The sequence below is a fragment of the Egretta garzetta genome, unplaced genomic scaffold, assembly GCF_000687185.1.
Source record: "Egretta garzetta isolate BGI_Z169 unplaced genomic scaffold, ASM68718v1 scaffold279, whole genome shotgun sequence".
Classification (NCBI taxonomy): domain Eukaryota; kingdom Metazoa; phylum Chordata; class Aves; order Pelecaniformes; family Ardeidae; genus Egretta; species Egretta garzetta.
Window position 1 is genome coordinate 763,594 of NW_009260844.1, and position 11,978 is coordinate 775,571.

The 11,978-nt window shown below is 43.7% G+C and overlaps 1 protein-coding gene across 6 annotated transcripts in view; it reads left to right on the top strand.

Annotated features, from left to right (window-relative positions):
• Positions 1-7,057, top strand: part of LNX2 (ligand of numb-protein X 2) — a 61,072-nt gene extending 54,015 nt beyond the window's left edge. For all 6 annotated transcript variants that reach the window (XM_035902540.1, XM_035902539.1, XM_035902541.1 and 3 more), the window contains 2 exons: positions 1,820-1,978; positions 4,812-7,057. In XM_035902540.1, coding sequence (XP_035758433.1) covers positions 1,820-1,978; positions 4,812-4,947 — 295 coding nt within the window. In that variant the 3' untranslated portion in view covers positions 4,948-7,057. The remainder of the gene's footprint in view (positions 1-1,819; positions 1,979-4,811) is intronic.
• Positions 7,058-11,978: the final 4,921 nt, after the last annotated feature.

Consider the following 11,978-nt stretch of genomic DNA (forward strand, 5'->3'; position numbering starts at 1 on the left):
CCAGGTGCATGACCTTGCACTTGGCCTTGTTGAACCTCATGAGGTTCACACAGGCCCACCTCTCCAGCCTGTCCAGGTCTCTCTGGATGACATCCTGTCCTTCTGGTGTGTCAACTGCACCACTCAGCAAACTTGCTGAGGGTGCACTCGATCTCACTGTCTAAGTCATTGATGAAAACGTTAAACAGCACCAGTCCCAGTACGGACCCCTGAGGGACACCACTCGTCACCGGTCTCCATCCAGACATCGAGCCGTTGACCACTACCCTCTGGATGTGACCATCCAGCCAGTTCCTTATCCACTGAACAGTCCACCCATCAAATCCATAGCTCTCCAATTTAGAGAGAAGGATGTTGTGGGGGACCGTGTCAAAGGCTTTGCAGAAGTCCAGATAGATGACATCCATTGGTTTTCCTTTGTCCACTGATGCTGTCACACCATCATAGAAAGCCACTAGGTTCGTCAGGCAGGACGAAAATGCAGATATCTCACACATGTATGAGCCCATAGTTACAAATCCCCCTGTATTTTTTTCAAGAATTCACTATCATCTCTGCCAAATGCAAAATCTCATCAAGATTTGCATCAAGCTCCCTCCCCTTGACTAATCTGCAGTCTGCTGGGCACCACTGTGTTTCATTTTTACTCTTAATGTTTTTCACTCTCTTGTGGCTACAGCTATAAGCCCCTTCTGGCATTGCTTGATATAAAGAAGAGCTCTCACTACAGCGAATAGTGTTATTAACTTCAGTCAGGCCGTGCAGGTTAATTCATCTCCCTCTGATAGAGTTGCTGGGCTCAGGTCTGTAGTTTAAGCATAAAAGCACAAGAACTGGGCATATTGGTAGCAGAATCGCAGTTAAAGATAACAGAACCATGTGTTGGCTGTCCAGAGACTTCAGACTTTTTCATTTATTTTCTGAGTTTTACTATCGATTGGTTTCTCTTCCATTCAAGTATTAAGGAGCTACCTAATCTCAATCAACAGCTCTCAGTTTTGGTAAATGTACTCACTTTCCATGTTTTAGCAGTGCTTAATTACTTACATACTACAGATGCCCATGCATGGCTTCTAAAGTTATTCTATGCATTGTACAGCTATTCTTTACAGGAATGTTGTACCTCAGTAAAGAACTTAGCATCTTTTTTTACCCAAAAGTTAATTTCTATGCTTGCTTTTCTTTTTTTTTTTTTTTTTTTAAATTATTCTCTACTTCATTGGCAAGAATTAATTTTCACTGGGGAAGGTAACATACACCAGTACACTTAGTGAAGCATGATCTGGATGCTTAACATTCTGTGTAATAAAATGGTTAATTGTTTGTATTTTCATTACTGGTGATGCATTAGTTCAGAGGTAGGGAAGATGATGCGTGGATTTCTAGATCTTTACTTAAAGTAGAAGAAGCCTAAACTGGCTGGGGGTGGAAGAAAAACACATTGCGTTTTTGACTTGCAAACTAAACACATTGGGGATCTATTTTCCACCCACATTCTTGCCATCTGTGAAATCTCTAAAATGCCATTCTATTACTGTCAGTTTGCAGAGTTAACTGTGTTTAAGTAATTATTCTAGCACTGTATTATTTCTTTTAAAACACTTTTCTGTCTCAAGATTGTGGGTTTTTTTGGTAATCGGTTTGAATACTGCAAAATTACTCTGTTTGGGAACAGAAGTCTAATTGCCATCCCTCCCCTTCTTTTCCACGCTTAGCACGGTGGTAATGATGAGACAGCAGGTGTTGTGCCTACTGTAAAAATATCTATATGTGGTATACACAGCGTTTTCTCTTGCTATCCGGTGCTTCCATTCCACAGCTGCCTGCATAGCTGCCATGATGTGGTACTGCGGCGGAGCAATTTGGGGAGCTGGGGCTTCAGCATTGTCGGTGGCTACGAGGAGAACCACACGAACCAGCCTTTCTTCATTAAAACGATTGTTCTTGGAACTCCTGCGTACTTTGATGGAAGATTAAAGTAAGCTAAAATAACAGGAATAATAACAACAACAACAATAATAACAACAATAACTATTTAAAAGTGGGTTTTATTATTATGTGTCAGTGCAACTAATTACTTAATGAAATATGCTGTAGCATCTTGTGCTGGGGAGGGTCACGCAGCCCAGGAGTGCTTTGCCTCCCCAATGAGCGTGATGCAGGGAAGGGACGGGGTGTTTGTGCTGGGGAAGGGGTGTCTGTCAGAGGTGGTGCTTGTGCTGACCCCTCTGCCGTTGCCCATCCTCCTCCCCAGCTGCAGTGCTGATGCCACCAGCTGTCTCCGTCTCCCTGTTGAGCTCTTCTTTAGGCCAAGAGACATTGCAAAACGTGTGGGTGCAGAACTGGCTACTTGGTAACATTTTTGTCTTCCTAGAGAACAGCTAAAAAATTAGAACTTCTGTAAAGTGGGGAAAACTGCTTTATCCCTTTTTATAGCCTTCTGAAGCCACTGCTGGAAACTCTGGTTCTGAAGATGGGTGCTGCTGCTTTGATGGAAAGGCAAGAAAGTAGATGAAAAAGATCTCTGAAAAGATTGTTGAAGAACCCAGCCCCCATGCCTGGGCACTGAGAGTCATTAGTTGGCAGGGAAGACATGGGTAAATGAGGCAAGTTCAGTGAAGGGCCCTGAGATGGTGGGAGCCGGAGCACTTGCCCTGCGAGGAGGGAGCTTCAGGGGCACCTAACAGCTCCTTCTAGTACCTACAAGGACATTATCAAGGAGACAGAGCCCCGGCTTTTCACAGTGGTGCAGAACGAGAGGACAATAAACAACAGGCCCAAGTTGAACAAAAGAGGTTGAAACTGGTTATAAGGAGAAACTATTTCCCTGTGAGGGTGGTCAGACCGTGGCACGAGCTGCGCGGTCTCTGCCCTTGGGGGTTTCTGAGAGGCAACTGGATAAAGCCCTGAGAGACCTGGTCAGATCTCACAGCTGACCTTGCTTTGAGCAGGAGCTGGGACTGGAGACCTCCTGAGGTCCCTTCTGACCTTAAAGATTACGTGATTCTACTTACACATTATGTTTGGATGCAAGCCCCAGGTCTAGTATCCATATATGCATCTTAGTCCCATTGAGGATTAGTTCAGAACTAGGACTTACAATTCCTGTTAAAGGTTCTCTTGTTCATAAACTGAGTTTTTGTGAAGGTGGAAGTAAAGAATATGCAACTTGAAGTTCTATGGCATGATTTTTACATATAGATCTACTTACAAAGCAATGTAAGAAAAAAATGTACTTATGCCTAGAGCCTTGCCAGTAATTGATTTTTCAGTTCAATGACTAAACAAATAAATGAAAAAATAGCTTGGCTGAACAGAAAATTACATTTTTTTTTTGGCCAACTGTGAAAGAGTTTGGATTAAATGAAGATTTCAGTTCAGCCCAAAGTAAATAATTTCACATTGGGGAATTAATAACTAGAAGTCTTCAAATGGAAATTAAGCATCATTCCTAAGAGGGGAAGAGTGGTTGTGATCACACTTACCCCCTTGTAAGGAATGGAAAAGATGCTCTTGTGTGATACTGTGATACAGTATCCTCTGTTCAAAGGTACTGTCTCCTTGAGAATATGGACTCCTTGAGAATATGGACTTAAAAATGGGCCATCAACAAGGGAAGGCTCCTTAGGACCTGCACCATGAGTTATGGAGTAACCATGGGGCAGGTCTTTTTGAAGCTGTTCTGTTTTGTTTAAATTATCCAAATGTTTTGTTAGGCTAGAAAGGAAGGGAGAAAATAACTTCACAGTTGAATAGTTAAGACAGTTTTCTGCCTACATTATCTGTCTGGTGTGATTTTATTGAAGGTGAAAAGACTGGGAGAGTGAGACCTCACTCAGTGAACTGTAGCATTTTGGTTTGGTTGATGAGGTACCTTGCTTCAGGCAGAAAACCGCTTTGGAGTGCACATTTGGCTGGTGCTGGTCACGGTGCCTCTTCTTCCTCTGCTCTGCCCCAGTGGAGGGCACCAGGATTGCTCAGGAGCCCATCTCTTTGCCATTCCTTTTGGTGCCTCCAATAGTTGGGAGGATCAATTTCAGGAAAAGTCCTGTTTGATCTCCAGAGTCATTTTCGACTGCTTTGGGGGATGCCAAACACGCTCAAGTCACAGAGAAGAGATGATTGGAGATGGGGTGTGCTCAACATAGGAAGAACTTAGGTGCTTTTTTTAAAGTTTCTCTTGAGCTTGTAGAAACTGAAACTTAACCCTCCAAGGTCAGTTTTCTCAAGGCCAGTGAACAGCACCCTCCCAAATTTCTACTCCCTGCTTCAAAAGACAGAGATGCTACAGTTTCTCAGTTGAACCATCTGCTGAGGGAGACTTCAAGCCAAATGGCTACATTTGACAAAATTGTAAGCCATTGAAAACAAGGTTCTCTGTTGGAATGCGGTTAGTAACTGTAAGTATCTTTACTTACACCTCCTACGGTAAAGGCATGTTTGGTGTAAATGTGTTACAATCCACACAAACAAAGAGAAATGCTTCTCTCATGCACATGCGATCTCATTTTCTTCTCTTGACTCCGTTAGATCTTGCTAAATCTCTTTCCTCACATTTCCCTTCAGGTCAGCTCTTAACGCAGAGCTATCTTTGTATTAGAATTGAATCCCAGTGATCTGGGAATTTCCCAGATGGGTTTCACTAGTAAAACAGGCTTAAAATTGAACCCTTTGGGTTTTTTTAGCTCCACATCCAACCTGATGGAAACCTATCACCCCAGATAGGTGAAGTGCTGTTTGTTGGTGTGTACGAGGTACTGCAGAGCAGTAGTCATCTTTTTCCTTTTTTTTTTTTCGTCTTGTCTTTCTAGGTGTGGTGATATGATTGTTGCTGTAAACGGACTATCCACGGTTGGAATGAGCCATTCTGCACTCGTTCCCATGCTGAAGGAGCAGAGGAACAAAGTGACTTTAACAGTGATTTGCTGGCCTGGAAGCCTCATCTAGATTTGTGGATCGCTTCTAGATAGCTGGCACAAAAATCTCCTCTATCTTTTTTTTCCTGTAGATACAGCTGGTTATAAGCAGGGCCAAAACTGCTGTATTTTCTTTTTTTTTCTTTTTTGTGGGCCTCTCAGACTCCCTGTATGTATCTTCCCATCCTGAAATAGCCATTTCTGTTTGCTATATCCATTGCTGCCGCAAATGCAAATGTACACGAGCTCACAGAGGGAACTCCCACTCCGATATGGCTGTCACTGAGCTTTTCCCATCAGGCTTGTAGAGTCAGCAGAAGAACGTATTGGTTCTTTGGGTTTCTCTGCATAGTCCTCAAGTTATATGTGGTATATAAACGTTAATAGCCATGTGCCCGTTCTCCCCTGTGAAGAGAATGCGTGTCGGTACCGCAATGGCACATCTGTCTGCTGCTATGTATCAAAATCCGTTCCCAAAGGTATGTCTCTTCATTTCGTAAGCCTTTCCATTTTTGATTCAGTATTTCAGACGGATTCAAGTAATCCATCTTAATCATCAGAAATTCAAGACTTGGTCCCCCAAATTTTTCTTGCAGGGCATCAGTGTTCATAGAAAAGTAGGACAAAAGCCTGGTATTACTGGAATTTTTATAAAGTGCAATAATTGGACTCTTTGTTAGGAAACTTTAATATATTACAGAGTTTGTATCCTATAATGACAAGAAATATGGAAGTAATTACTGTTGCAACGCTGGCAAGAATACACGTGCCCGAGGTCGCCTTTGAGTGAATGGCTTGCAGTATTAGACTTTACTTTACAAATGAATGTTTTTAATATGTCAGAGAATTTTGATGAACATTTTTATGAAGATCATTTTTACCGTTTCTATTGTAGTTGTCAGCACTCTCTGTTCATGTGTGGAAACAACACTTTGATTTGTACTTTCTAACTGGGAAAATTATTTCCGGGAAAAAACCAAACTATTAAGAAACCATATGTTATGGTTTACAGGTGGGCAGGCTAGAAGGAAGGCTCTTTGAATTCAAGTCCAACTGCAAAGTAAGCTGCAAAGTTCACTCTTATTCTGTCACCTCCTGACAAATGTGCAAATGCCTTGATATCAAATGCTGAAACGATCTCTCTTGCATTTCAGGATATTATTATTATTTTTTTCCCTTTAGAGAGCACCTGCTATTAAGTTGTCAGTAAGAGGAATACTATTTATCTTGGATTGTATTTAGTATTTTTACAAACGAACCTGTAACTTCTAGACTTTGCCTTTCCATGATATTTGCAGGCTAAGCACCCATTTGTTTAAGGAAAGAGGGGTGGAGCGCAGAAAGAAATGTGCTGACCTGGAGCTAACCCTGTGAGTTGTCAGTGTTCTGCGTATTTGAAAATGAGCTTCATTTATAAACCAGGTTCCCAGCCTGAACTGACTTATGAATGACCTCTGTATTGTATTATTAATTAGCAGAGAATGTATTGAGAATCACAGCATATTTCAATTGTGAAGCATGAACTTTATTTTGAAACTTAGCCGGTATAATATCAGGACATATTATCGCATGTCATTAATTCCAGTAGCTTTGTTTTCAAAAGAAATAAAGTTACTCTTTTGCAAAAAAAAATGTAAAAAATCTCATATGAATGAAGTGGTTTTATTCCTCTCTGTAATGTATGCTATCAATTTAATTTCATGATATTAAAATACAAAAGAATGTCCACTGCAGTATATTACTGTACTGAGAATCTTTGTTTCTGAAGCAAACACCAAACTTACTTGATACTCAAACTGATTTGAGAACAAGTTTCCTCCCATCCCCAGATGCTGTTTAACTGTGTGCTTTGCTCTTAATGCAGATTTTTTTTGTAAAGTCCATCTTAGTGTAGACTTTAGGGAATATTTTGACATAAGTACTAGATTTAGTGGTTTTTATTTTAAAAATTACACTTTTCATTCAAAACCCTGCAAAAATCAGATTTTTAGATTTTTCTTTATCTATGTATATGTAATGAAAGCATGGGTTGGCTTAAACTGTGCGGTTTTGTTTCTGTGTGCTATAGCTTTTGATCAGAATCTCTAGCGATAAAACCTTTCTGAATTACTTCCCCTCCTGAATCATTTTTCCCCTTTCTCTTGTAGCTGCATAGTTGGGTTTGGTTTTCTGTGCCTTCTGGTTTAAATTATTTCAAGATTATTTTTTTTCCAGATACCACGATCTAATTGTATGGTATTAATGAAGGATGAATGAAAATAAAAGTTCATTCTACACATTGTAATAACTCAAAAGTATTGTCTCACTCTTTGCAAAAGACATGGGTAGCTCAATGCAGACTCAGTTTAAAGATTTATTTTTTTTTTCTGCTGTGATTTATCATAAATTAGAGTTAGTGAATGTACCAAAAGAGTCTGAGGGCATGCTCATCCTGCCAGGGTAACGTACCGGCTGTTTAACCAGTAATTCCAGCACTGAGAAGCATTTCTGAAGCGGAGGTAAGGTCCGTGCCTTATGGTACTTTGCCGCAAGCAGCGTTTCCTCTTTTCCCCTCAATGCCAGCTGGTACCGATCAGCTGGAGGATGTTTTCACAGCATAGATTTGATGTAAGGAGACAGTCTTGCTGGAAACATCAGTTTTACAGCTGAAACTTTAGCTTCCTGGTAATCAATTCCCATCTCCATCTCTGGCAGGCAAGTATGCTCTATCTTCACATGTCTGCAAAGCTGGAATGAGTCTAAAAGCAATTTCTTAATGATTTGCAGTGAAGTTGCCCAGAACCTGGATTCTTATTCCTTGCAGTAGTTTGTGGGTTATGAATAGATGAGTTCCTTTAGAAACAAAGCCATGCCCATGTACAGAAACGCAGAAGAAACCAGCCACGTCTGCCAGTAGGTTATTAGCTCTTGTAGTTCTTGTAAGGTAAGAGCCAGACCATCAGAGTTTTGACTTACAGACAGATTAATGAATTCATTGCTGCAGCTGATGGTGCGCGGAGCTGTTGTGTGAGGTGTTGGGACGTAGTCATCTGGTGCTGGAGCTTCGTGGGAGGAACACTTTCCCCAGACAACCCTTGGGATCTCCAGCCAAGAATGTAAAACAGTTTATTCTGCTTCACAGCATGCCAATGGAGTAAAATCTGAAGATATTTCATTTGCCGCTCTGAACTTCCTATATAGAGTCAGGAATAACAGAGGGGAAAATTCAACATTGCAAGAGAATTAAGAATTCATTTATTTGCAGATTCCCTAACAGATCTGGCATGGGTATAATGAAAATCTAAGCCTGGTTCTCAGATACATAGTGTGAACCAGATAATATCAGAAGCAAGGCAAGTTCCTTTTAGTTAAGAGACTTGACAATTTACTTCTGAGGCAATTTTAATGGATCATCAAAATTTGTTAATGAAGTAAGGTAGGCGATCCTGATGAGTTAAAAGAATGAGTATGCCAGGCAGGGCAGCAGTGATGGCAAACACGGAGTTAAGGCTACACGTGTCTGATGCCACATGGCCCAAGAAGATACCAAGGAAGGTCAGAGAACATCCTCATCCCAGTTGTCTCAGGCAACTTCTAGGCAAGCCTAAAAAGTGGATCTCCCCAGACACATAGAAAAAGGAGAGAGAGAAAATTATTTGCAATGGCCTCCTAATACCTGACATAAATCTGTCCAGCTAATAAAGAACAATTCTTAGATTACTTATTGCCCAGAGGATGGAGAAAGCCTTAGGCTTTATGCTTCTGGGACAATTCAAATGTTATATGGGTAAGAAAGCTTAATTCTAGCTAAATGTTGATGTTGTCCTTCTGTTTATTGCCGTATCGCATGGGTGGGTCCCCTGAATATTAGCGGCGCAATATGGATGCAACGCCCATGTCAGTGATGCATTGCAATCAATATGATGGTGATGAGCTCCCTTCTGTAGAGTGACGCGGAAAACTTCAGACACCTCAGAAGTCAAAGCGGTCTGAGAGTCCAGCCAAAGGTGCGGAGCCTGCTCGGCCTGAGCTGTGGCATACACTGCGCCTGCAGCTGTGTTAGAAGGAGAAGGAATGTGTTTGGGAGTTGGTTTTGTTGTTACACTGTGCTGGTAGAGGCTGGCTGGAGGAATCTGGGGGTTGCAAGCACAGCCAAGCAGAAACAGCATGCTCCTCAGTGGGGAAAGCCAAGGTTGTTTTGCCAAAGGTGGAATGAGAGCCAACCGCTCCTGTCACAGCAGGGGGGAGGAATTGGGTAAGAGATGGAAGGGGAGAGCCTCTTCTGCGACTCTGAGGGGCAAATACGGCATTTAGGAGGGGCTGCCCTCTTCACCCTCCTTCCCAAGTAGTAGTAGGTACCTTAAACACCTCAACTCCCCTCCTGGACCTTTCCTACCCTGCCTTAGCTGCAGCAACCAGCTGTGGAGACCAGGGCTTGCGTTTAGAGGGAAGAGGCAGTGGCATCGAGCCCGCTTTGCATCCCGCAGCAGCCTGCTGTGGTGGCCAATGCCAGCTCCGGCTGTGCCAGAGTCAGCGGTCATGGTGGTGACGCAGTCCCGGGCATCTTGCAGGGAGGTGGTCTGCAAAACAACCACCCCTTTCTTCTAAGATGCAGCTGCAAGGACTCACGTGAACACATCGGGAGCGCTCTAACTCTGGTCTCAGAGTTAGGCTTGCCTAACGCTACAGATCCATAGCACAGAATAACCTCTGCTGGGGGGAGGCGTTCATCTAGCAGCTCTGCTTTACCCCCAAAGCGTAGTGTATGGTGGTGCAAAACCACTGCTATATCAGGAGTTATGCTTGGTCTTCTACAGCTCTTCTTCCATACGGGTGTTGGGAATCTTTAGAGGAAAAGTTGAAGGACAGGAGGTAAGTTTTACTGAAACAGAGCCCTTTCTTCAGGCTTTTACCTCTTAATGGACTATCGCATTCTCTGCAGCACATTTTCTGTACTGTGCCTTCAGGATAAATTGTGGTGTATGAGCACTAAATGGCAATGGAAATTAGAGGTGGATGTGTTCTCTTGCATTAACTAGTTTACAACTAGGCTGGACAAGATACATCACGTAAGGGAGACGGTATCATAGGCAGTGAGAGAATTTAATTGCAGTGATGAATTTAATGCTGTGATGGGGTTTAGAGGTAGCCGCGACATTAGCTACTTGTAGTGACTTCATTGCTTAGCAACCTCGGCACCAGGCAGCAAGACCCAAAACGCCTGTTTTTCTGCCCCGAAAGCAGGCAGGTACTGAACCAGCCTTGGGGTGAGGTGAGCCTGGGCATTGGACAGGCTCCACAAGCCCGCCCTTCCTCAGGGAACAGCTCCACTAGAGCCAAATGGAGCCGGGGTTTGCAGTTTGGACCCAGCTTTGTATGGTAACGAATGAAATATGCAATTAAGGAACCCATTTGGTATTTCTTTCGACCTGGGAAAAACCAAAATGCTGGTGGCTTTGCTCCCAGGTTTTGCTATAAAGCGATTGTGGAAAGCTACTGAAGAGAAGCATTTTAATCAGATTAGAATAGATAAAGAGTATAACCCCGTGGTTATAAAATTGAGCTTTCTAATCATATTAAACTTTAATACCGGCATCGGTGCCATATTGGAACAACAATCGCAAAAAGCTACAAGCATAAAATATTACAGATCCTTAAACATATTACAAAATGTCATCCACTAAAGTTAAAACATGTTATCGTGTTTGGGGAAATGTGCCAGGTTAAAAAAAAAAACAAAAAACCAGGAGCCTGAAGTCCTGCGTACATGTGCAGATTAAACGCAGCACAGCAGAGGCAAGGCTTGACCTTTTTGTTTCTTACATTTTTATTAATTAAATTGCTTCCCAAACAGCTACTTCTGCCATCACTATTACCCACCTTAGTCCACATCCACCGAGGTGCTAAGTGCACTTAGCTCTTTTTGCAATCAATTAAAGGGTCCCTCGTTGTGGGACGCAGCGAGAGGTGGCTCCTCTTTACTGGTGAAGCAGCCCTGGAAAGAAACAGCTTCAGCTCTGTCACACCTCTGCCATTGCAGCCGCTGCTCGGCATCCGTCGGTGCTTAAAGCCGGAGAGGACTGGAGCCAAGAGCTGAAGGAAAGGGGCTGTTAATGCACATCAAACACCTGATTCCAGTGGGTCCGTCTCCTGGCATCGATGCCTTTCCACCAATTTGAGTTTCCTCCATGAGTCAGGTTTGTGGGTGCAAAGGACTCCGCTTAGAAATGGGGCCCTTGCGCTGAAATCCTGCCCACCGCTGCAAGGCTTGCCAGTCCGCCCCTGGGCAGCAGCAGGCCACCACGGCTGTCCCTCCTCGAGCAAAACAGCCAAGCAATGATTCGAAACCAAAGATTTCCCTTTATTCTTCCCTCCAGCTGGAGTTTCTTCTTCCCATAGGCAGGCTGGGGGAGCGATGCCATTTGTTTTGATTGAATAGAGTCAAGGTAGCAAAGACCTCAAATTTAAACCGTGTGGCCCCTCCTGGCTGCGGTGTGGGGGCTGTGGGCAGCTCGGCACGAGGCGATGTCCATGAGGTCAGCTGGGACAGGAGCCACCACACCGCTGCAGCCCTCATCCCAGGGGCCTGGGGCAGCCGTCCGGCTGTGGTGGGGTTCTCCTGTGCCCTTGGGGTGAAATTTTATTCTGCTGAATATTCTGTACCTCACAGAGACTTTCTCATCCTTAAACTAAATAGCATTTACCCCCAGATTTTTCTTCCCAAGCTTTCCATCGTTTTTTCTGACCTTTTTTGCATATTCCTCATCCCACTGCCGCAGTGCTCGGCTGCTCCCCTATGACCCTTTAGGTGCTGCTTTTCCCAAGGCATCTTCCAGCCCACTAATGCTTCCTCCAGGCTCACGGGCTCCCTGCATCATCCTCTGACAACAGAGGGTGTTTGGGGCTTTCCATCGCCAATGGCACCACTGGCGCTGGGTGTGCAGCCTGGTGCCAGGACAGCTGCTGGGTTTGCTGCTCCCCACCATGGGGGAAGCACCACGGCTGGGTCCTGGAGAGGTCCCCCACCTCCAGCACCCACCCTGGCATCCCACATTCTGGTGGAGCCATGCAGCCCCGGGCTGG